Source organism: Ailuropoda melanoleuca, chromosome 14 (assembly GCF_002007445.2).
Source record: "Ailuropoda melanoleuca isolate Jingjing chromosome 14, ASM200744v2, whole genome shotgun sequence".
In the NCBI taxonomy this organism is placed as follows: Eukaryota; Metazoa; Chordata; class Mammalia; order Carnivora; family Ursidae; genus Ailuropoda; species Ailuropoda melanoleuca.
The window spans coordinates 80157518-80183390 of record NC_048231.1 but is presented as its reverse complement, the minus strand read 5'-3'; the positions used below and the strand labels follow the sequence as shown (position 1 = coordinate 80183390).

Genomic DNA, 25873 nt, shown 5'->3' with positions numbered 1-25873 from the left:
CCATATATACAGGAACTGCCTTGGGTTGAGCTAGAAGATGTATGCACTGTGATATCCTCCAAACACTGTTTTCTCTACCTGTATTAGGTTTGGCCTTTTGATCTAGTCTTTTTGTTCTCTCTGTGTGTGTGTGTGTGTGTGTGTGTGTGTATCTTTATATAAGTCAGTAATGTAAATTTAGGAATGAAAACTTAAAATTCTAAAGTATGGAATAAATAGCATTGGAAAATCACAAATGAATCCTGGAATCATAAAATGAAACACACACATTCACAAAGGCATAGTTCTGCCCCCTCCCCCTTCACCCAAAATCTAGCACTGAGTGTGCAACTGCTCAAGTAAAATTTAGTAAGATACTTGAAATTTTATATTTGTTTCTATCAACTAAATTTAATGCTTTTGAAGGTTAGAGACTGTCTTATATTTCTTTTTTTTTTTAATTTGAAATACAACTTTATTCTGATTCTAAATGAAAAGGAATGGGAATGACAGTGACAGACGAGATTTCACCACTGGATATTGTGATGGGATTATAGTAGTCTCATATCTGAAACTCAGGAGGGAAACAGTTGCATTCCAACACAGCTAAATATGCAGGTCCAAAAAACAAAGGTACTTTTTAAACTACCACATTCACTCCACAGCCCGTTCATCTCCTTCAGCATCCCAAAGATGAAGCATGTGTTCTGCTCAGCTGTATCGTAAAGTAGCAGACACGCTGCACCATTGACATCACAGGGCAGCTGCCTCTAGAGCTAGACTTCTGACGCTGGGCTCCAGCTGCACTTTCTCTTGGGTCGTCGTCCTCCTCCGGGAGAGCAGTTGTCTGAGCAGCTCCTAGATCGTGCTCATACTGTGCTGCCAGAGCTGGCCCCATGGCAGCCTCTCGTGGGACAGGAGCAGGCATGGTGACACCCCAAGTTAGGGTCTGCAGTTAGTTTCCTAGCAAGCCACAGGAAGGGCTTTTCAAAGTGGTAGTTAAACTTTTGTCAGAAATGTTGTAGTACTGAAGGTTCCTTCTCTCGGTGGAAAACAAGAGATTTTACCTTAATTGTCCTGCCCTCAGCATCCACTTGGTTGCCACACAGCACAGTGGGGATGTTTTCACACACTCGTACCAGATCTCTGTGCCAGTTAGGCACATCCTTTTGAGTAACCCTTGATGTTACATCAAACATTATGATGGCACCCTGGGCTTAGATGTCACAGCCATCTCTCAGCCCACCAAATGTCTCCTGATGAGCCATATCCCATACATTGAACTTAATAGGTCCTCTCTTGGTATGGAACACCCAAGGTGATGGACCTCAACACCCAAGGTGGCTACCTACTTCTCAGGTTCACCAGGCAGATGACGTTTCACAAATATAGTTTTTCCAGTACTACCTTCACCTGCAACACAAGTTTTAGCTGGACTTGGGGTTCTCCTTGGGCAGCCATCGTGCTGGTGCTTCCAGAAGCATCTCCTGCCATCTGACTGACGTCTTCTATTTCTGATGTATCAATCACAGTATTTAACGCAAGTCTACGTACAGACTGGGGATATGGGAAAAGTTTATTGATTATTCATTGAAGTTTTTTTGAAGTGAACTGAATGTGAGTGTTTGCTTCTGAGTTCTGAAAAAAATACTCCTCAGTATGACAGAACTAATAATGTTACTGAGTACTTTCATCCTAAAATAATTTAGGAAAGGTTTCAAAAATCAGCAATACTGAGCATGTGGTGCTAATCATTTTCCAACTTTAAAATATTCATAGTATGCTGTTATTCAGAAAATGTAGTGACCAGTGTCACAGATCCAGGTAGTAGAGCAGAAGATTAACATAGACTTCGTACTCTCAAGGAGCTTATTTCCCATTTGGGAAATCAATAAACATGAAGAGGCTTATATATCTGGTAGGCTTCAGTTGGAATCTATCAGTTTCGTTAGAGTTACGATACTCATTATAGGTGGACAACATGTTTAAAGCCAAAAGAAAATCCGTTGCAGGGTTGGACTTTCTCTTGACACAGTTTCTCTCCTAGGTAGGCATTCTAGGGGAAAGGATGCCCATTGATCAGTCTGTTCTCCTATTGGATAAGAGCTTTTACTGATTTAACGGTGAGCTTTCTAATCTGGGTCGAAAGAAAGTCTTTTTATTTCTGGTGAACAGTGGACGACATCTCTAAGTTGGTCAGTAAACTGTGAGCCTGCCAGTCCGGGGAGGCAAGAGTCTACACACTATTCTCTTACTGGCAATGGGGGCTTTCCATCCCAAAGAAATCACTACTCTGTCAATGCTGGTTTGGGTTTTTATGGAAACAAAAGAGACTAAGGGAAGTTGAAGGACTAGTCAGAAGAAAAGTTTTTTTAAAAATGCTCATTAAAAGTGATGTAATTTCTGTACTTGTTCATTTTTAATTATGTTGATGGTAGTTATGTTAAAGTAATCAGTTTCTTTTGAGAGATAAATCACCAAATTTAATGTGTTTTTCAGAAAAGCTATCACATAGATATTACACAGATAATCATGATTACAGTGAACCATTTAATCATGCAAATGTATTTAATGTTCTTTGGGTGAATACTTACAAATATTTTTTCTGATTTATTTGCTTGCTTGTTTTAAATTGTAGTTAGTGGGGGGCCCCTGGGTGGCACAGCGGTTAAGCGTCTGCCTNTAGGGGCGCCTGGGTGGCACAGCGGTTAAGCGTCTGCCTTCGGCTCAGGGCGTGATCCCGGCGTTATGGGATCGAGCCCCACATCAGGCTCCTCCACTATGAGCCTGCTTCTTCCTCTCCCACTCCCCCTGCTTGTGTTCCCTCTCTCTCTGGCTGCCTCTATCTCTGTCAAATAAATAAATAAAATCTTTAAAAAAAATAAATAAATAAAATAAATTGTAGTTAGTGCTGTTATGTTTTGTGTCCATTCAAGACAGGCATAAAATAAAAAGCAACAGGGTATTGATATAAACTTTTATTTTTTTTTATTTTTTTTTTTTTTAAAGATTTTATTTTTTATTTATTTATTCGACAGAGATAGAGACAGCCAGCGAGAGAGGGAACACAAGCAGGGGGAGTGGGAGAGGAAGAAGCAGGCTCATAGCAGAGGAGCCTGATGTGGGGCTCGATCCCGTAACGCCGGGATCACGCCCTGAGCCGAAGGCAGACGCTTAACCGCTGTGCCACCCAGGCGCCCCTGATATAAACTTTTAAATTGTGGTTAAATTAAAATTATTTGTAGATTTTGGGTTAAAATAGTGTAGGTCTAAGAAAATAATTTCCATATTTAAAGAAAGCTAGACTATCACGAATTCTCTGTCTGGTACCTGATTGCCAGTGTAGGTTCCAGCAGCAGATCACGGAATCAAAACAATCCTGTATGTAGGTGTTCAAGGGGAAAACACGTTAGGTCTGTACAACTGGAATGTTTCTTTGAGCATTCCAAGTAGGTTCTGTTTATTAACGTCGTAACATATGAGGGTTTAGCCAGTCTCTGACTGTGAAGAAGGAATAAACATCCCGAAGTGTCCTCTGTTCTCTTAATGTAGCAGATCAAAGGCTGTACCAGAGCATAGATCCGAGTGAGTTCCCATCTGGGCTCTACTGCCCCTAGCTTAACTCCTCCTGGCTTCTGTTGTCCCATCTTTAAGAGAAGCTTGCACTAGTAGACAATCTCTAAGATAAGTTTCTCATAATCTGTGAGTACAGTGGTTACTAAGCTTGGTTTTTCAATTCTTTACTAAAACCCTGGGGTAAAACTTATAGAAGGCCCTCAAAAAGGTAGGCATACGTGGCTTTTACAATTAGATGTTGCAGCCTTTGGAGATGAAGCGGTCCGCAGGCTGTGGATGATTTGTAAAATCTGGGTAGGTTACAAAATAAGCTTATTAGCCATAAAAGCATTTACTTGGTGACTTACTCTTCGTTTTCTGACCTTCGGCAAGTGCTAGCAAATTAGGCTGTACGGGACTAGAGTGTAAAAGCTGCCTGTTGACATCTTACTTTGACTTTCCTAGGTTACGCAGTGCTTCTGTCATGGTTAGGTTTGTGACCAATACAACCAAAGAGAGCAAGCAAGACCTGTTGGATAGGTTGAAAAAACTGGAGTTTGATATCTCTGAAGACGAAATATTCACGTCGCTGACTGCAGCCAGAAATTTGGTAGAGCAGAAACAGGTTCGACCCATGCTGCTAGTGGACGATCGGGCGCTCCCTGATTTCAAAGGTAGGGGACATTTGGAAAGATACAGAAATTGGTTCTTCATGTTTGCCTATAATCATTCTTAAAACTGGACGCTTACAAGTATTTTTGTCAGATTTCCTCTGATTATTATTGACGTGGTCAACAGATAGTTTTAATCTAAATTCATGTTTCTCAAGCCCGTTTTGACTATACTCCACAATATGCACACCTAAGTATGGTAACCCAGTAGATACGTATTTGTGTTTATGTATGTTAAACAATACTTAGTATATGAGATGTATTCTGTTTTCTATTTGGTTTACTTTATTGTTTGTTTGAATTTGATGCTGCTTAGAGCCTGCCAGATTAGCTTCACAATCTGCTCATGGATCATGGCCCACAGTTTGAAAAAACACAGGTCAAAATCACTTTGTATATTATAATCTTCAATCCGGGAGCCACTGTATTAACTGACTAAATGAAATAAATTAAGATCTACTTACTTAAAAATAGATGCTGGAATCTTATATTTTATTTCAGTTTTTGTTAATAGAATTGATCTGGTCCCACTTATAAATGATTGATTATGAGGAGTTTATATTTATGATGGGTTTGGCTTTCAAGACTGGTAAATAAATCTTAATGTGAAAAAAACAGATATCATTCTGTATCGTGTGAAGTTTTTGCAATGACCATAAAATATTTTTAATCAAAATAAAATAAAACTGTTTCTCTTTGGAAAAATTAACAGACTCTGGGAAAATATCCTGGTTTTATGAAGCTTTGCCACATTACCTCTTTTTATAAATGACTTTCAGAGCGAAATGACACAATATAGAAAAATGGATGTAAGTGCCTCATTATAAAACCATATGATGGCTTTACAAATAATGATTAGGGAAATTCAGCATGAATATATCATCAGGCAGAACTTCAAAACTTGTCCTATCAGGAAATAGAACAGTGTCTCAAGCAGAATTATTACTTGTAAGAAACAGAAGCCAACTTTGGCTGAATTAAACAGAAAATACATTTATTAAAACCATCTCAATGCTGACAGGAATATAAAATGGTACACCTCCTATGGAGAGGAATTTGGCAATAGCTAGCAAAATTGCATAGGAAGCAGAACTGCCACTTGTAGGAATCTATCCCTAAGAGATAGTTACAAAAATGCACAATGGCATGCAATCAAAGTTGTTCATTATAGCCTTATTTGAAATAACGAAAGATTGGAAACAGCCTGAATGTTCATTGGAAGGCACCGATTGTTTAAACTCTGATATGTCCACAAAACGGAATGCCTCGTAGCTGAATAATAAGTCAGGGCAAATTCTATCTCCTGATAAGGAGTGGTCTTCATAGGATATATTAAATGAAAAAGGAGGGTGTAGAAAAACTTACATATTTTCTTTGTAAGAAAATGAGAGAGAAATGGATATGTGTTTGTCTTATATTTGTGAAAGGAAGCTAAAGAAGAATAAATGGGAAGCTGGGAAAAGTGGTTATCTGAAGGGCGGGGAAGGAAGAAAGGGATTAGGAGATGAGACTTCTCTACAAGTACCTTGTTACATAGGTTGCCTTTGGAACCGTGTAAATATTTTGCATATTTAAAAGACAATAAAAAATAAAAAACAAGCTATTCCCTGAAAACCAAAAGAAACAAATAAATTTAATTCTATATCAAGTTGGTGACGTATCCACTCAGAGAAAAGAGTTACTTCAAATGACTTTAAAATATAGTATTGTGATGGTTCATTCATAGTGGGATAAATTCTAAGGATAAAAGCACTGCAGAGGGATGATATGATACTCTATGTGGAAAACCCAAAAGACGCCACCTCAAAATTGCTGGAACTCATACAGGAATTCAGCCAAGTGTCAGAATATTAAATCATTGCACAGAAATCAGTTGCATTTCTATACACTAACAGTGAGACAGAAGAAAGAGAAACTAAGGAGTTGATCCCATTTACAGTTGGACTCAAAACCATAAGATACCTCGGAATAAACCTAACCAAAGAGGCAAAGGATCTGTACTCTGAAAACTATAGAACACTCAGGAAAGGAATTGAGGAAGACACAAAGAAGTGGAAAAATATTCCATGCTTATGGATTGGAAGAAGAAGTATTGTTAAAATGTCTATGCTACCTAGAGCAATCTACACTTTCAATTCAGTCCCTATCAAATGCCATCAACTGTTTTTCACAGAGCTGGAACAAATCCTAAAATTTGTATGGAACCAGAAAAGACCCTGAATAGCCAAAGGAATGTTGAAAAAGGCAAAGCTGGTGGCATCACAATGGTGGACTTTAAACTGAATTACAAAGCTGTAATCGTCAGGACGGTATGCCACTGGCACAGAAACAGACGCATAGGTCAATGGAACAGAATAAAGAACCCATAAATGAACTCTCAACTCTGTGGTCAACTGATCTTCGACAAAGCAGGAGAGAATATCCAATGGAAAAAAGTCTCTTCAACAAATGATATTGGGAAAATTGGGCAGCCATATGCAGAAGAGTGAAACTAGACCATTTCCTTACACCATACACAAAAATAGACTTGAAATGGATGGAAGACCTAAATGGGAGACAGGAATCCATCCAAATCCTAGAGGAGAACACAGGCAGCAACCTCTGAGATCTTGGCCACAGCAACTTCTTGCTAGACACGTCTCCAAAGGCAAGAGAAGCAAAGGCAATAATGAACTATTGCAACTTCATCAAGATAAAAAGCTTTTGCACAGCAAAAGAAACAGTCGACAAAACCAAAAGACAACTGACAGAATGGGAGAAGATATTTACAAATGACATATCAGATAAAGGGCTAGTATCCAAAATCTATAAAGAATTTACCGAACTCAACACCCAAAGAACAAATAATCTAATCAAGAAATGGACAGAAGACATGAACAGACATTTCTGCAAAGAAGACATCCAGATGGCCAACAGACACATGAAAAAATGCTCACCACCACTCGGCATCTGGGAAATACAAATCAAAACCACGTGAGAGACTACCTCACTCCAGTCAGAATGGCTAATATTAACGAGTCAGGAAATGACAGATGTTGGCAAGGATGTGGAGAAAGGGGAGCCCTCTTACACTGTTGGTGGGAATGTAAGCTGGTGCAGCCACTCTGGAAAACAGTATGGAGGTTCCTCAAAAAGTTGAAAATAGAGCTACCCTATGACCCAGCAATTGCACTTCTGGGTATTTACCCCAAAGATACAAATGTAGTGATCTGAAGGGACACCTGCATCCCAATGTTTTTAGCAGCCAATATCCACAATAGCCAAACTATGGAAAGAGCCTAGATGTCCATCAGCAGATGGATGGATAAAGAAGATGTGGTGTGTGTACACACACACACACACTGGAATATTAGCCATCAAAAAGTGAAATCTTGCCATTTGCAACAATGTGAATGAAACCAGAGGGTATTATGCTAAGCGAAATAAGTCAATCAGAGAAAGACAATTATCATATGATCTCACTGTTATGTGGAATTTAAGAAACAGAACAGAGGATCATAGGGGAGGAGAGTAAAAAATAAAACAAGATGAAACCAGAGAGGGAGACAAACCGTAAGAGACTCTTAATCATAGGAAACAAACCGATGGTTGCTGGAGGGGAGGGGGGTGGAGGGATGGGGTAACTGGGCGATGGGCATTAAGGAGGGCACGTGATGTAATGAGTACTGGGTATTATATAAGACTGATGAATCATAGACCTGTACCCCTGAAACCAATAATACGTTATATGTTAATTTAAAAAAAGGAACTGCAAAGAAGTCTTAAACTGCATTCAGTAGTCTTAGTGTTATTAGTAATGTAGTAATTAGTTATTATTTTTAAATTATATTTATAGGATAAAGCAAAGTAGTAATTACGCTAGTATTGGTAGTACCCACGATTTTGTGTGTAAGTGAAAAGAGATACAAGTATAAAAATCAAATAAGCTGTGTATTACTAATTTTGAATTTAAAATGTCATTATCAACTCCCTTGTTTTCTTAAAAAGATACATATTATCTAGATCTTCTACTGCAGAGGCCTAGAAGCAGTGACAACCAATGCTCAGTGGTGTTGTACTACCATTTCTGAACTACTCAATACTTGTGGCTACTAGTAAGGAAGAAACTGGAAATCTGGATATCTGCTTTTTCTATTTCTTCCCCTCACGTTTTGGTGGAATCTGTGATGAGAATGCTTCAAGGCAGGCAGTGAGAGAGGCAAATAGGAATTGTTATACAGATAATCTACAGAACCTTTAATTGGACCTTTAATAACTGCAATGTTGGATGTACTTGTTTGGTTATGATATCTGAAGTTCTATTATCGGATACCAAAGCCTTAAAATATGCTTTAATTATAGAGTAATATTTGTGGAACTGAAAGTGGATTCGGCATTAAGTAGAAAACTCTCGAATCTACAGTGCATTCCTTACTTATCATGAATGTGTTAACCTCAGTCATGTCAGTTAGAAAGTCTAATTTCCCTTGCCTCTTAGACTTTTAGTCCCTCATCAGTTGCTATTGATCTGATAGCTCATAGAGAACTCGGGGCTGTTCTTGTTGATTGTAATCAGTAAAGCTTTTAAAAGTTAGAAATTGTCACTTGTTTGAGAACATCAAGTTGCAAGTTTCCGTTGAGATCTTCTAGTTACTAAGTAGTTGTAACACCATGCAAAAGGAATATGCAAAAATACTAGAAAAATAAAAGTATGAAAAAATACTATTGGGGCGCCTGGGTGGTTCAGTCGGTTAAGCGTCTCCGTTCAGCTCAGGTCATGATCCCGGGGTCCTGGGATCCAGTCCCACATTGGGCTCCCTGCTCATCGGGAAGCCTCCTTCTCCCTCTCCCTCTGTCACTTTCCCTGCTTGTGCTTGTGTGTGCTCTCGCTCCCTCTCTGTCAAATAAATAAATAAAATCTTAAAAAAAGAAATACTGTTTTCTTTAAGTATTGCTTAAACCTCCAAAGTACATTAGGCAGAATAATCTCTTAAATTTCAGATTATGGCTATAGCAAAAATTTGCATTTGATTGACTAAAGCTATTTTATTATAAAATGTATCATTACTATTAATTGCATTTTTCAACAATTACATATTTTTTTCCATTTCCAGGAATACAAACAAGTGATCCTAACGCTGTGGTCATAGGATTGGCACCAGAGCATTTTCATTATCAAATTCTCAATCAAGCATTCCGGTAAGTCTACAGCTATTTATTTTTCACCTGATCATATGCTCCTCTCTTCTTCCTGAGTCTCTGTCATGTGAGGTTATAGATACATTTTACTTTCTGGCCACCCGAATTGTACATGAGGATAGATGTCTTCAAGATCACTTCAAGAGCAACATTAAATCATATTTATTACTATCTTGCTTAGTTTTTAAAAAATAATCAATATGTTAAAATGTGATGATCATTGGGGTTTTTCTGGTTTGTAGAATCAATATCCTGGGGCAGAAATTCTTAATAAAGTTGCAGCTCTGAAGCTAGCAATTTTGTAATGGAACCCAAGTCCACCTGCCCAGTGGGCAGCAAAGCCAATCACTGAGATATCAAGTTTGCAGCAAGGAAAGAGTTTATTCGAGAGGCAGCCAAAGGAAGAGACTGGAGGACAAGCCTCACATCTGCCTCCTCAAAGGGGGAGAGAACAAGTGTTTTATAATCAGAGGGGTTGAGATTACGTACATATTAATGAAAAGGGCAGGGAAATTTATATGACTATTCATGAGAAAAGATGAAGTGTGGTCATTGAGCAAACGTAGATTTAACATCCCATGTTCAATTTGGGGTGGAGATTTAACACCAGAATGAGGCACAGTTCAGCCCCTGATGTCAGAAGGTTATCTTGTGACAAAGATGTCATGCTCTGAGAGCTGGTGTAAATGGAATGGGGTCTGGGACTGGTTATCTCAGGGAACAATGCCGGGCTTTGCTTGTTCATGGTCTGGAACCGTATCAGATGACCTTGAGTCCAGGCTTCTGCAGAGACAGCTGGTGGATATGTTAGTAGGGTCTGAAAAGATGTAATAGCTGATGAGGGGGCAACAGTTCTCTGAAAAACAAGCTTTAAACTTTCTGCTCGTTTTAACTTCATTAATCCTGTGGAGTATTGTTTCAGTTTTATCTTTTATTATCATTCCTGTGGTCCTCCATTGACTGTGCTATTCTCTGAAGGAAGGTGTATCATCCTGGTTAACACTCCAAAAGCAATAAATGTGATTTCTTCCTCCAGTGATAATCTAGGGTCTCAAGAAAAGTTGACATATTCGACCACACTTTCAAAGAAATTATTTGGTAAGTGGTAAGGGTAGTCTGAACTGGGATGTGGCAGTAGGGATGAAGGAGCAGATTCAGGTAGTGCTGACATGACTTGATGGATGGTTGGGTTTAGGGGGTGAGGAAGACCAGTGAGTGGAGGCGGATGTCCAGATTTCTAACCTGAGCACATGTGACAGAGAACACTCCCTGTTTGGGGTTCAGGAGGTGGTAAAGTTTAGGTTGGGGCTGTTCGGCCTTTGGGGTATCTAACTGGAGATGTTCCAATGGCTGCCAGTACAAATGTGGGGAAATACAATACGGAAAATTTTCTCAATCTTCACTTTTGTGTCCATTTTGGTTACATGAACTTTTCACTGGCTGCTTCAAAGGGAAGACAGCATCCTGGTTCTCATACTTAAGATAAATTGGATCAGAATTTACCCGCAAATATGCTCTAGAGTGAGATTGATTTTTTTCCCTTGGATTTTTCATTTTTCATGGATTTTTCATTCTTCATCTTGTCTTTTATTTCTTATCAAACCATTAAACACTGTAATTTGCCTTTCAATTTATGACAAGTTAAGTAGTTCTAAATATTACATCAGGATACATTGAACTTGTTAAAAAAATTTTTTTTAATGACTTGGTAAGTTTTTGGTATTTAGTTACACAAAGAATGCCATAAAAACATCATTTTCTCACCAGTACGAATATCTACAAGAATCATTCTAACGTATACTTGATGTAGATTTCATTTCTTGATGTAGATGTCCAAAAATGAGAATGTTTGTAGGAGAGTTTAAAACTCACTACAGGGTTCACACATCTGGGCACATTATTTGTTGTTGATCTTGGAAATCTTTGTGGCCAAAAATAGCACTTTGGGAACAGCCTCCTTCTTTCTTTGTATGAACATTTATTTTAGGTCCTTCGTTCATGGAAACTATGGCTACTTAATGCACTTTTATTTGTGACTCTCCGTGAGTCACCGTGATAGTCAAGCCTTTGTTTAAAAGGAACAAACTCACTTTTTATAGTTGTTCAGTACCCATTTACTGTTCTTATTTCCGGAGGACCCATTGCTATGCCATATTGCTTGAAGGTACACTTTGCAGTATTTGGTGTTAAAATTCCTTTTGCTTCACCTACTTCAGGTATCCTACTTTAGCTTCTTGGGTTGGGGGGTGGGGAATGGATTATCCAGCTGCTTCTTAAGTAAGGTTTACCGCTATGCCAAAAGCAGTTTTCATGTGAAATGGAGAACCTGCTATGAGCTCTTACTTCTGAACTTAACCCACTACTTTTTATCCATTTCTTTAACCACGGAATTCAAGGAGAGGGTATTGATTGATTTTAGCTGGTAATTTGGGAAGGACATATTTAATAGGAAGTTGGGAGGTCTCTGTCTTAGATGAATACTAGACTCAGGGTAATAAAAATGTATGTTGACATAATACTGACTTTTAATTGCTCGGATGCTGTCTAATTAGTATACTTCCCTAGCCATATTGATTTTTTTAAACACTACATTTTGAAGCATTACAGTGCACTTATAGGTCAACTCTAATTTCACAAATGCACTTAACAGCTGGGGGGAGAATTAACAGAAGGATTTTAGGTCTTGCCCTTCTTTGCATATTGATGTCTCCACAGAGACTATGCCTTCCAACCAATGACTACAGCTGTTTGGATTGTGTGTGGCAAATATAGACATCTCAGATGAACCACCAATTAGTTAAATTACTGTTCAGGTTGATAATGAGAATAAGCTTTGGATTTTAAACCCCGTTGCATAGCTGCCTTGAATAACAGCTTCAGGGGCATATTGCCCTCAGGCAGATACATCAGCCTTCCACATTACACTGCCTCTTATTTACTGTGTTTTGAATGGGTAACTCCCCTCCCCCATGCACACGCACAAATGCATAGTACAGTCTGTCTACAAACGTGTCTTAAATGTCTGAATGAAATTGAGAAAGCTGAATTTAAAGAACTGATTTTGGGAAAGGATAAGAACCAGCTATAGGGAACAGATATGATTTGGGTTTGAATTTTAGAAGACATTCAAATCCTAAGAGCCATGGGTTGCTTTTCCCCTTTTATCTAATACTAAAAGTTACAAAGTGAATATAATGAACACTTATGTGCCTATCAACCAGTTTAAGAAATACAAATTATCAGCACATATGATATCCTCTGCAGAGCCCTCCCCGATTTTATGACCCAAGACCCAAAAGTAATCATAGTTACGAATTCTGTGCTTTTCATTGTCATGTATTTCTTTATCCTTATCACATACGGTAGGAATCCCTAAACAATGTGTAGTATTATTTTGTGTGTTCTGTACTTTATGTATTTATCAGTTTGCTTGATCCCCTGGTAGTATTGTTTGATTCATCACCGCGAATATCCATAGCTCCAGTTCATTTACTTTCACAGCTATACTTGCTTGTAGCAAAGTCTCTTTTCATCTGCTGACCTGAGTTAGAAACCCACATGCTTTTGCAATTAATTTTGATGATCTCTATTAGGAGAAAGGCTGCTGGACAAGCAGATCATTTAATAACCCAACGTGAACTTAGTCACAAGATTAAAAAAAAAATCGGTACAAAAGTAATATGTCTTCATTGTGGAAAAGTTTAAATGCTCAAAAACAAAAAGAATAAATAAAATTACCTGTAATCCTGCCACCTAGAGAGAGCCCCAGTTAACATGCTAGCATATAGCTCATTTGTTTCCATGCACATAAAATACTAGATAAAAATGAGAATGTATATATACTATGTGGTCACTTGCTTTTAAAAAACCCTGTAATATGTTGTGTATGGTTTTCCATATTCTTAAATAGTCTCTTCCGAAACATGTTTGATTCCCACGGCATATCCCACTTTAAAAAGTGCAATACATGTGTAGCCATCTGCTTCCTATCGTTGGTTATTGCCAGGAGTTTGAAGTTAGTTTTTGAAAAATGAAAGCATGTCTCTTTAAACAGTATTTATGTTTATTCCTTAAGATTGTTTTCAGAAGCGTGCCGGGTCAAAATAATTGGGGGGAAAACTACAGAGAATCGCTTAACCTAGGAAAAATTAAAGTTTTTTTGTTTTGTTTTGTTTCTAAATTAAGAGCAGCTGCCCTGCAGCTTCTAGAAGAGTTTCTTAAAATGTCATTATAACCGAAGGTAAATGACAACACAACTTTCACAATTAAATGCAGAGAGGAAGGCTGCTTAATAATGTTTTGAAACTTTCTTAATGACTTCTTTTTTTTTTTTTTTTGTAGATTTTTATTTATTTATTTGACATAGAGAGACAGCCAGCGAGAGAGGGAACACAAGCAGGGGGAGTGGGAGAGGAAGAGGCAGGCTCCTAGCGGAGGAGCCTGATGTGGGGCTCCATCCCAGGACCCCGGGATCACGCCCTGAGCTGAAGGCAGACGCTTAACGACTGCGCCACCCAGGCGCCCCTGAAACTTTCTTAATGACTTCTTTTCTATAATTGTTGCCAGGTATAGGAATCCTCCCAAAGTCTTAGAGGTGTGCAAAAATTAGGGGGTTTTTTGGTTTTGGGGAGGAGATCCTTATCACCATAAATGGTTTCTGTTCAGTGTTGAATTGTTTTCTTTCTCTGTCTCCTTAAGAAAAAATAAAATGTTTTGATTACTCCAGTATATTCAGTTCCTTAGAAAGGGAAGAAAAAATCCACAGTAAAGGCCTCGGTTATTAGTGCATTTCGACAGGAACTCCTGAATTTTTCCTACGTGTTTAGAGCCCTAGGCATGAGGAATTCCAGAACAATGTGCAGGGCTTAAAGTAGAAATAATTTCTGGGGTTTTTTTCTATTTTGAAAGGTCTGACTACTAAGCAGTTTTTTTAAATTAAAATCCAGACTATAGAAATAAGTCACTTCTGAGGTAAATTGTTTAAGACTTATGAACTTGAGTTATATAAAGCATTCCATTAGTACATGCAGGAGAACAACTTACTATGCCAATCTGAAAATCAGAATACAAAATTGAGTTGATTATCAGTCACTAATGATTCTTTTTTTTTTAATCAATTGGGAAGATTCTTTTATGGTCAAGGCAGCTCTTCCTACTCCAAATAAAAGTTTCTGGTGAATAAATCACATAAATATATTATTACTGATTTTTTTGATTTGATGTATAACATGCATAGTAAGGTGTACAAATTGTTGGTATAAGACTCAGTAAGATATTACACATAGATATACCTGTGTAACCCCGACTCTGATCAAAAGCCAGAACATTCCAGCACCCTAGAAGGCTCCCTATCCCAGTCAACACTACCCCTTCCTTACGGTCACTGCTATGATTGCTGCCAGTATTGCCAGTTCTTGATCTTCATATGAATGAAATCATAAAATTCTAGCATATTTGTCTGTTTTTGAGATTACTCAAGTTGTTGCTCGTAGCAATACTTTGTTTTTGTTTTGTTTCTTCTTTTTTTATTGTTGTTGTCATTGTTGTGCAGTAGTCCCTTCCATAATTTTTTTAATTTATTCTACCACTAGTGGGCATTTAGATTGTTTCCAGTTTGGGCTGTTATGAATAAAGCTGCTACGAATATTCCTCTACATGTCTTTGGGTGGCATATGCACTCCTTTCTCTCGGGTCTGTATCTAGGAATGAAATTACTGGGTAATAGGGTAAGTACTTCTTTAGATTTAGTAAATATTGCCAAACAATTTTTCCAAAGTGATTGTATTAAGTCGTATGTTCCCACTGGCTGTATCAGTGAGAGTTCCACTTGCTCCCACTTCTCACCACTCTCTTACCAGTCTGTGTAATTGTAGCTGTTCTGTTTGGTGTGTATAGTGTATCTTACTGAGTTTCAGTTAGTATTTCCCATATGAGTAATGTTATTTTCATATACTTATTGGCCATTGGATAACTTTTGTGATGTGTCCATTCAAATCTTTTCTATTTCTGATTGGGTCGTGTTTTTCTTATTGATCTGTAGGAGCTCTTTATTTGTTATGTATACAAGTCTTTGGTTGGATATATGTACTGCAGTTACCTTCTCCCTGTCTGTGGTTCTCCTCTGTTAGTAGTAGGAGAATACCCTATGGAATATAGAGAATACTAATAGTATGAGAACATGAAGTTCTTAATTTCGATGGAGCCCAACTTCTGTTCTGCTTAAGAAATCTTTGCCTACCCCACAGTCATGAAGATATTTTCTTGTTTTTTTTTCTACCACCTTTATTATTCAACCTTTAATAAATAGGTGTAAGGTCTATTTTGAATTAACTTTTGTGAATTATGTGAGGTAAAAGTTCATTTTTTTCCCCATACAGATATCCAGTTGTTTCAGCAACATTTATGGCAAAGACCCATTCTTTCTATTATAGAATTCCTGCTTTTGACATAAATCAAGTGACTTTAGATGTGAGGCTAGATTCTTTATCTATATTTGTGGTGTTCTATACTGCCTCAAATGCTGTAGGTTTATAATAAGTCATTATGCAGTAGTGTACATTCTTCAACTTTAACCTTTTTTAAGATTGTCCTGGCCATTCTACATCTTTTGAGTAGAGGCAGAATTGAATTGGGGTAGAATTTACATCTGAACAACGATGTCTCTTCCAGTCTATGAAAATGGAATATATCTCCACTTAGGTGTGATCTTTACATTCTTTGGTGGTGTTTTGCAGTTTTTAAAGTATGGGTCTTAGATTTTTTGTTACGTTAATCTTTGTATTTCATGCTGTTTGATGTTTTATAAATGGTATTTTATTAAATTTCATTTTTAAGTGGTGTTGCTAATACATAGGAGTATAATTGAGTTTTTGTATGTTAACCTCATATTTACTGATCTTACATTTACTTGCTAATTCTAAATTATTTGTAGTCTTTTGGATTAGATTTTCTACATAGACAGTTGTGTCACTTACAAATAATGACAGTTTTACTTCTCCCCTGCCAATCTTTATATTTTCATTTCTTTTTCTTGCTTTATTATGCTGTCTGGGACCCCAACGCAGTACTAAATAGAAGTGGTGATAGTAGATAGCTGGCTATCGATGAGAGAGTCATTGTGTCAGTGTGACACTGGAGATATTTTGAAGGTTCCAGTTCGTTGTTAGTGAGAGTTTCCTTTGATATATTTCATGATTTCCTATCATTTTAATTTGAGCTTTTGGTAGTTTGTGTTTCTTAGGTTGATTGGTATTAGTTTTAAATGTATTGAGTGTCAAGGCTTTGACAATCGTCTAGTTTAGTGGTTCTTAACCAGGGACACTTTGGCTTCCCAGGGGACATTTGGCAATGTCTGGAGACATTTTTGGTTGTCACAACTGTTGAAGAGGGTGTTACTGTCATCCAGTGGGGAGAGACCAGGGGTGCTGCTAAACGTCTCACTGCATATAGGACAGGGACCACACCAATGCATTTTCCAGTCCAAAATATCAGCCGTGCTGAGATTGAAAAGCCCTGATCTGTTTCAGCCTCTTCATTTGGTAAGACACCAGGGCCCACAAGTATGAAGTGATTTTCTGTTACCTATTTTAAGTAGCGTAATCCCATGCTTCCTATGTTTATGAAGAATACTAATTGCTGTTATCGTCAGACAGATACTGTGATAAGGTTTGCATATATTCTCTCTATTCCCTGGGAAGGTAAGCATCACTCCTTGTGTCATATATCAGGACCCTGACAGAGCCTCATCCATTACTTCAGCAAACATTTAGTGAGAAGAGCCAGGGTTTTTTTGTTTGTGTCTCGGAAGTAAGAGATACAGTGATGAGTAAATGGGCATAGTGGAAATTATATTCTAGTGAGGAAGACAGACCAATCACAGTTGAGTAAGGATGACAAACTGTGGGAAGTGATACAAAGGAGAAAGGGTGATGAGAGAAGAGATCAGTGGTGAGGAGGAAGTCCACTCTACATGTGGGGGTTGGAAATGCTTCTTTGTTGTGCTGACATTGAAGCTGAGACCCGACGAATGAGCAGAAGATAGCTGTGTGAAAAGCATGGGGAGCTGTGTCGGGAGGTGTGGGCTGAAGCGCAAGAGAGTGACGTGGTTTTTAAGAAGTTGGAAGAGACTGTTGTGTCTGGCGCATGACCATCATTAGGGAAGGTGACTTAAGACTGGAGATGTAGGCTGCAGTGAGGACTTCGGGTTTTATACTATTTGCAGTGAGAAGTTGGTGAGGGCTTCTGAGTGGGGGAGGGATGTGATCCTATCTGTACTTTCATAACTCCCACTATTGCCTGTACAGTGGCTTGGAAGAATGGAGCAAGAGTAGAAAGCGGGAAGGCTGGTTAGGAGACCGTGGCAGAAGTTCAGGAGAGGAGGAAGACGGTTCTGAGATATTTTTATTTTTGTTTTGGAATTGGAAATTACTGGATATGTTAATGAGTAGGGGTGAGAGGGGATGGGCGAAAGGGAGAAGCTAAGGATGGCTACTAAGTGTCTGGTTTGAGGACCCAGGTGAATATATCGAGATGGGAAACATGGGGGGGTGATTATTTTGGGGGGGGGCAGAAAGAAAGGGACTCAGTAGTTTGATGTTGAACATATGGGAGATGGTCTGACAATTATTTAAGCTGCCAAGTGATTTCATTTCCATATACTCCATCTTCCGTGGAAGTGATGAAAAGTTTATTGTTTTCCTGGAAAAGTTATTTAGAAAGACAGTATAGTTTATTTGGAAGAGGACTAGGTTGGTTTTCAGATGTTCTGTGGGTTACAGCTCTCCTTGGTGGTGCGACTGATTGTGGCCAACATCTCTGGATGATCTCTTCATCTAGTGACAGGGCATGTTGGACTTGATGTTCCTTAAAGTCCCTTTCAACAGTGTTTTGTAGCCATGAATCTAAATTATCCCTTTAGCTTTCCTCTCACTGCTCTGCCTACGATTTCTGTATTGTGGTCCTGCTTGGCTAGGACTTATTACAGGTTTTTTACTTTGCCTACATGGGATTTACAGCCAAAGATATTTGTATCAGGCCTTATTTGTGCCGCCCCCACACCTTATTTCTTGAACCTCAGTGGTTTTATAGTTAGATACAGACAGAAAATTGTTAGACTTCCTGCTGATGCGTTCCTTGTAACAAAAGCGACCAACCTTTTGTTGCCCTATCTAGGAAGTGTAAAAACACTCCAAGTGTTGGGGTGTTTATTTTTGATATTTTTAAAATGTTTAACTATAAAAGATCTTTTAATCTGTGTCCTAGAACACGTTTACCTTTCAGTCCATCCTGAATATGCCTTGGCTCTTCAAAGATTCAATAAAGCCCATGTTGTGCAGAGAAGGAGGGTAGAAGGCATCCCTGAGAGATGCCTATCCTCTCCAGCCTAGTGTAGAACCAGTACCCATTTAGAGAAATGTGGAGGAACCCACAGTTTCAGCCCTTCCAGGGAAGGCACGAAAGTACTGCCTGGGAATTAAAGCGCACACATCAATCAAGCTGATAAGTCTTATCCCCAGTTAATATATAATAAAATATTAACAAAGCTAAATCAAATGAGTTTTTAGTTTAGCTATATAAGTGGAAAGCAATTTTGAGGTCTGTTGCATAAAGAATTCCAGTTCCGTGGTAGAGGAGCAAATAAATGGGATTGGGGGCGGGTGACAAGAGGAGGGGGTAGATAAATCACCCATTATTATCTCACTGCTATCAGCAGTGGTTCTTTAAGGCCAACATAGTGGTTTTATCAGGTTTCCTAACAGTTGGATTTCAAGATCTATAAGAAGTAAATTTGTATGAATATTAGCTAATACATTTGAAGGATCTATCCTATGCTGTGAGCAATTCGTAGTAACTAACAGTAAGGCCCTATAATAGTCCAGTATTGGTTTTTACTTAATAAAATATTTAGTCATAAATGTCTGAATTCTGCACCTCCCACAGGAAGGCATTTCTGTGCCCACTGACAAGAATAATTTAGCAGTTTCATGGTGGAGCGCTTTAATTACTCATAATTGTGAAGGGTAAGATGTGATGAATTCCTCCTTGATGGACATACTAAATATTTTAACTAAGGGGATGACTTAAAGTAAATTAAGCTAGTGAGATCATTTATTACATTTGTTAAAAGCGGTTTAAGAAATCTATCCTGTCCCGCATTCCATTAGATGAGAATACGTGCGTGGCTGTTTCTGCCGTGTGACTGCAGGCTGCGCTGTTGGGATGGATGGCAGGTGTTCGGGGATGAGGGTTGGGAGGTGAGCATGAAGAAGTTGGTGTGGTTTTTTGGATGTGTGTTGTTAGGTTTTGCCTGAGTTACTCATGAGGATGCTTAGCTATATGTAGAGTGTGGTTCTCAAACCCTGGTTGCTTTTCTGGTTGGTCTGAGGGCATTTGTCCTAAATCAGGACAAAGGAAGGGACTTGATAGCATGGGCTTTCTCTTAAACCTCATTGGTGTTTTCTTCAGGGAAGATGGGCTGAAGCAGTCAGAGGGAGAATGAAAAGGTAAAGGTACAAGAGGAAGTGTTTGCAGAATGCTCTCCTAAATTTCTGAATTAGGAAGAAACTTATGTTTTGGAGTAGAAAAAGAAGACTCCAGGTATTTCCGGAGTTAGCCAAATATGTCAGCCCAGCACAGTTGTGTCATGTTGTAAAAGGCCCTAGAGCCTCCTGCTTACCATTAGGGAAGGTTGAAACAACTTGTCTCATTAAGTTAAGCTTCTTCCCTTGAGTGTCTTATTTAGCTTTACTTCTCTTCATTCTCTTTCCCTGGTGATTTGGGTAAAGTGTCTGAAACCACTAAAGGTAAAAGGTTGAAGCAATCCCAAATTTAATAATCTATCACCTTTCTTTCGCGTATTTGAGAGTAATTCCCAGCAGTTCTTCGCTGAATTCATTAGAAGACAGCAAGTCATTAAAAGTTAATAAGAAACTATTTGTTTCTGTGAGTGTGAGTAAAACCACTTTGTGAGTCTGACATTCTTTTGCAGTTATAAAATCCTTGCTTTTAGCCAGTTTCCATTTTGTCTGTCTCCCTAGCTTACTCCTGGACGGGGCAGCTCTGATAGCAATCCACAAAGCCAGGTATTACAAGAGGAAAGACGGCCTCGCCCTGGGGCCTGGACCATTCGTGACAGCTCTGGAGTATGCCACAGATACCAAAGCCACAGTCGTGGGGAAACCAGAGAAAACCTTCTTTTTAGAAGCATTGCGGGGCACTGGCTGTGAACCTGAGGAGGCCGTCATGATAGGAGATGTGAGTAGAAAAGCCCAGGAAATGCCCAGAGCTTACCTGTCATGTGGGCAAGAGCCAACTTCGAGGCACTGCTTTGAAACAAGCAGACTCTTACTGTGGGTATCAGATGGTAGTGAGTGGGTACCTATCAGCAGGCTTGCCAGTAGATGGTTAGTGATACTCCTTAAAGAATTGAAATTTTGATTACTTCTGACATTGTTCATAGTGTGGGGAGATATGTGTACAATCAAAAGACCATTAAACGCAAGTCAGTTAAATGCTTTATATGTCTTTTTGAAGAAAATCTCTATAGAAATTTAAGGGTTTTTTTTTTAATATTACGTATGCAGAGAACAATGTATACCTACAAAATTCTACCATTATTTTTTTCCTAGTATATGCTTTATGAAGAACTTCCCAGTCACTGTGCCACAAATAGCTACAGATATTGATTGCCTCGGCCCTCTGAGTGGTAGGGCTGGACCTGGACGATTAGAAGCTCTAGCCAGTGACCTCTGGCTGGGAGTACCTTGCCAGTTTTCCCCAGCGTCCTGGGAAAACGTCATTTTCTACAGGTGCCGTGAGGGGGAAAGAGCTAGAAAGCACCCTGCCTTGTGCCAAAGGAGGTGGCAAGGATTATATTTCAATTTCAAGTAAGCACGTTAGGCTGGAAGGGACCACGGAGGTTGTCTGTTCCAAACCTCGTCATTTGATCGACTGGGATGCTGGAGCCCAGGAGGTAAAGCTCCATGCCTGAATTCCCACAGTGGGAGTGGCCTAGCCAGAAGCAGAACTCAAGGCTCCGGACTTCCTCCAAAACAAACTATGGCTCCCTTGCTTGCCTCACTTGTGATGGTGTGGGTACAGCCCAGTGCTCCTCTTTCCCCATCCACTTCCTCACTCGCCTTAACCTGAACAGGATAATCACTAAACTTGATGCTGCTTTGAGAAGCCATCTTTTCAGTCACATCTTTTCCTCTTGGCAAACCTTTAGCTGGCTTTCCTAGGCAAATGCATGTTTGAAGACATGGGGACGTCAGTATTCTTTATCCCGGGAGTTACTCGTATGAGGACAGGGTGGGAGACGAGAAGGGCACGTGATGACAGTATTCAGCTGCGTGGAGGGTTGTTACCCCAGAGGTGGTGGGTTTTCCTTCCCTTCCCTTGTCCACTTTTTCCCACCTCTCTTCTTTCTTCTCTCCCTCTCCCCCATCTCTCTGCTTCACTAAGGCAAGTTTAGACGCAATGGAAGGTTTTAAGTTAGACCTTGAATGAAGATTTTTATACTCTAGAACTCACTTCCAAGGTCTGTTGTTGAATGATATTAATGATTTTTGAGGAAAAGACTTTCCTTCAGGCATGGTCTGAATGAGTCCTGTCTGTAAAGTCCTACAAAGACATAAGATGGCAGGATTGATTTTCTTTCTTTTTGGGGGGGGTGGGGAGGGGCAGAAGGAAAGAGAGAGAGAGAATCCTAAGCGGGCTCCACACCCAGTGCATAGCGCCACGCAGGGCTCGATCTCACAGCCCTGAGATCGTGACCTGAGCCGAAATCAAGAGTGGGACGCTTAACCAGCTGAGCCACCCAGGGGCCCCATGGATTGATTTTCTTGATATTTCTTCCAGTCCTTGGACTTTTATTACCTGCTGTTTTATCATCACAGTCAACCAAGCATATTCCTCTCTATCTTGGGTAAGAATTGGAAAGAGGAGCTGCCTTTTCTAACTGATCTGTTATCTCCAAGTGTGAAGTGAATCTCAGAGAATCTCAGTATTCTGATTTGGCTTGATTCCACCTTTGAGGGACAGCTGGCTGGAAAGTAAGGATAGCGTGTTACGTGGGCAGCAGCAGAGCTGTCTTCCGAACGTAGTCCATTCACGGTCTGCATTTGGATTGTTCACCTTCAGAGCTGCCAGATGAATAGAATGCTTTTCCCATGATCTGTTTTAAGAGGAGACATGTACATGCGGAAAACACGAGCTGTGGATGTGCTTTTTGTGTTTGATCGCTAGAATTACTACTCTGCTGTACACCTTCCACTTCTTCGACACTTCCCTTTCCAAGCGGCATGCTTCCCCAGTCGGTCCCATGTGGACTTACCCCCTTTTCCCCTCTTGTATTTTAAGGAAAAAGAATTGCTATCGCACTTGGCCACCCCAGCCTATTCAGTCAGTCAGTTGGTAGGGTTTTGTTGACAAACTAACTGAAGACAGTGAACTCAATGCTCTCTCTATGCTTTTCTAGGATTGCAGGGATGATGTTGGCGGAGCTCAGAATGTCGGCATGCTGGGTATCTTAGTAAAAACTGGTATGTATCTTCTGCATAAGCCTTCTCTAAATCAGAATTGTAAAATACACAATTGCTTAAAGAACAGTCTTTGGAGAAATGACAAAGCCCACTGGGCACTTTAATTCTCTTTCTGTCACAAAGCAAAAATAAAATGGGCTCAGGATCTCAGGGAAAAAAGATATTGTGGGAGGGCCCATGCTGCATAAAACTGGAAAGATCAGGGGCGCCTGGGTGGCACAGCGGTTAAGCGTCTGCCTTCTGCTCAGGGCGTGATCCCAGCGTTATGGGATCGAGCCCCACATCAGGCTCCTCCGCTATGAGCCTGCCTCTTCCTCTCCCACTCCGCCTGCTTGTGTTCCCTCTCTCGCTGGCCGTCTCTATCTCTGTCAGATAAATAAATAAAATCTTAAAAAAAAAAAAACTGGAAAGATCAGAGAGAGTTCAGAGGTTATTTTGAAACTTACCAGAGATAACCATGCTGGTTGACAATTAGTATTTATATGGTTTTCTTAATCCACAAATCACCACATTGGAATGGACCAAAGGCGACTGATTTTGGAATGCTCTATAAAAGTGTCTCCTGTTTTGGTGCCGGCTATGAGATGATAAAGTTGGTCTCCTTAGAAACTGGTGGGCTAAGTGATCTGATACTTTCGGTTAACGTTTGCATTTTTTAAAAATCACACAAAGAACTTTTATCTTTCACTTACTATGTTAGGAATTATTTCCTATACCAAAATTAGGTATAGTCTTTGTGGCTCCTCAAAGTAAATTTAAGAAAGAGCAGGAACTTACTGGGGAGGACTCAGCTAATACAGTATTATGACTACAGAGGACCCATTAGTGTCTTGGGTCCTGGCTTCAGTCCACAGTGACTAGCTGTGCACGGGCATGTGCCTGGGTTCATATAATGCTAGCGAAACCATTTAAGAGGCTGTACCGGAAAAGGAAGATTTAAACAAAGTTTCAGAAGAGCTGCAATATGGAAGTTTTTTAGAAAAATTACATTTACTCCTGACTAACATTTATTCAAGAAAATGTAGTTGCATAAAAGCTATTTCAAATTTAAAAGTAGAAACAAGAAAGCATAGTTACAGCTATCATTGAATAAGAAGTATTTGGCAAGGCCTTTTGTGAACAGAGTGCAGACTGTGCCGGGGTCCTAGAGGGAATCATTGGAGCCCTGCAGACACTGACTCCAGTCTTTACAGAACGAACAGTGTGTTCACATTTCTCAGTCAAAATGATTAGCACCCTCCTGGGAACATTACTGCCCTTTGATGTAAGCAAAAGAGAGGCGGTATCAAGAAAAAGTCAACAGTCGTCACACTCATGATCCCTCCCTGTATCTTAAATTTTCAAATTCCTGCCATTCACTATTTTATTTTCTGGTCACTGAGGAAATCTCCGTATAACTGTTTCTCCTCTTGTGTATCAGTTCTGTGAACACTTAGTTCACATAATTAAGGATTTACCCCAAGTATCCAAACCGCCCTATGCCAATGTCTTGTGGGCCTTGCTCCCCTCCCCCTTGGCTGGCCTCTGTGGGTTCTCCCTTCCTTTCTCACTGGCAGCTGGTTATGGTCAGCCTGTCACAGAGCCATCTGCTTAGTCTTAGAGAACCAGCAGCATAACACAGCCAACCTGGAAATATGTAACCAGTAAAGTAGCGGAGTCCAGTGCAGGGAAACAGGCCCCTTTGTACTGTTCTTCTCTGGTCGGAAACAATCCCAAGTAAGCCCACTGTTCTAAAAGCACACAAAATGGCTGGCTGTGTGGATGAGTTTGAACTCCATGCATTCGTACAAGTGCTAGGCTTCCCACTGTTGAAAATGATCATGAAGGTGTTCGCCTGTTTTGTACTAAGTACTTCTTGTGGGTGGTCTTGAGCAATTTTGTTTCTCAGTGAGTAGCACATGATGGTTGCTCAGTATACGTTTGCCCAACGATTTGTTTTTAAAGATTTGTGACTAGTCCTACCCAGAATTTATTCGTTTAGCATGTAAAACAGTCACCTAGAAAAGATGGGGTCCATCTTTATTTAATATCAAAATGGCTTCCTGTCTTCTCCCAGGAATTTATCCATCCAGGAAAGCACAGACTGCCACAGTGAGTGAGGCAGGCGTGGGTGATGGTGGCGGTGGCCTGCTTCATTCAGCCCACGTTAGCGAGCACCTTCTGTGGGCCAGCCACAGTTTGAGGTGCTGGAACTGTCGCACCTCTGTAAGCCACTGTGTCAGTATGGACTCTGTAGAAGCCCCCGCTTGCAGGGCCAGACAGCAAGAGCATTCTGCAAGCCCTTATCTCCACGGCTAAGAAACTTGACTTTCACATACATGCCCTTAGGCCCCTGGATCCGGGAAGTAGGTGGTACGGTAGAGCAGTAGTTAAGTCAGTAATTTCTGTATGAGACCAAGTAGAAACGTGGCAGGAGTTTGTACTAAATGGAATTTAAGCTTGAGAAAAAACTAGCAGCAGAGTTTTCTTTGTGGCCCATACTGTGGACAGGTGCCTTGAGGATGCTAAAGGCGAGTGAGACAGATACTCATTACCTTCGTACATTTGATGCTGGCTCTGTTCCTGTAGGAATTCACAGTTAGTAAGACAAGGCAGGAAACATCTTCGCCACAGCGCGGAGGTGTGGAACAGGGGCTCTTCAGGCTTTGCGCTTGCTGGGCAAAGCCTTATAAAGAGGTAGTTAATAGAGAATGGCAGGAACTCTAAGAAACGGTGGGTCTGTTGTTCAGGGAGCTGGATTTAGGCAGAGAGTGCTGGAGAATGCAGAGGGACAGATGGCAGAGATCACAGAAAAAGGGGTGAGAGAGCAAAGAGAAGGGGGAAGTGCAGAGGTAGCCCGAGTGGCTAAAGGGCGCTTGGCCTTGTTCCCCAAGGCCTCAGATGAAGCAGTGTTCTGCCCTCCCTTTCTCCCACCCTCCTTCCTTCCTCCCACCCTCCCTCCTCCCTCCC

At 40.0% G+C, this 25873-nt stretch overlaps 1 protein-coding gene and 1 pseudogene across 3 annotated transcripts in view; one reads left to right on the top strand and one right to left on the bottom strand.

The window, feature by feature from the left end:
• HDHD2 (haloacid dehalogenase like hydrolase domain containing 2) overlaps positions 1–25873 on the top strand; it is a 35337-nt gene that overhangs the window by 6881 nt on the left and 2583 nt on the right. For all 3 annotated transcript variants that reach the window (XM_011223510.3, XM_011223511.3, XM_011223513.3), the window contains 4 exons: positions 4000–4208; positions 9299–9383; positions 20420–20636; positions 22861–22924. In XM_011223510.3, the coding sequence (XP_011221812.1) occupies positions 4000–4208; positions 9299–9383; positions 20420–20636; positions 22861–22924 (575 nt within the window). The remainder of the gene's footprint in view (positions 1–3999; positions 4209–9298; positions 9384–20419; positions 20637–22860; positions 22925–25873) is intronic.
• Positions 659–1440, bottom strand: LOC105237127 (annotated as a pseudogene).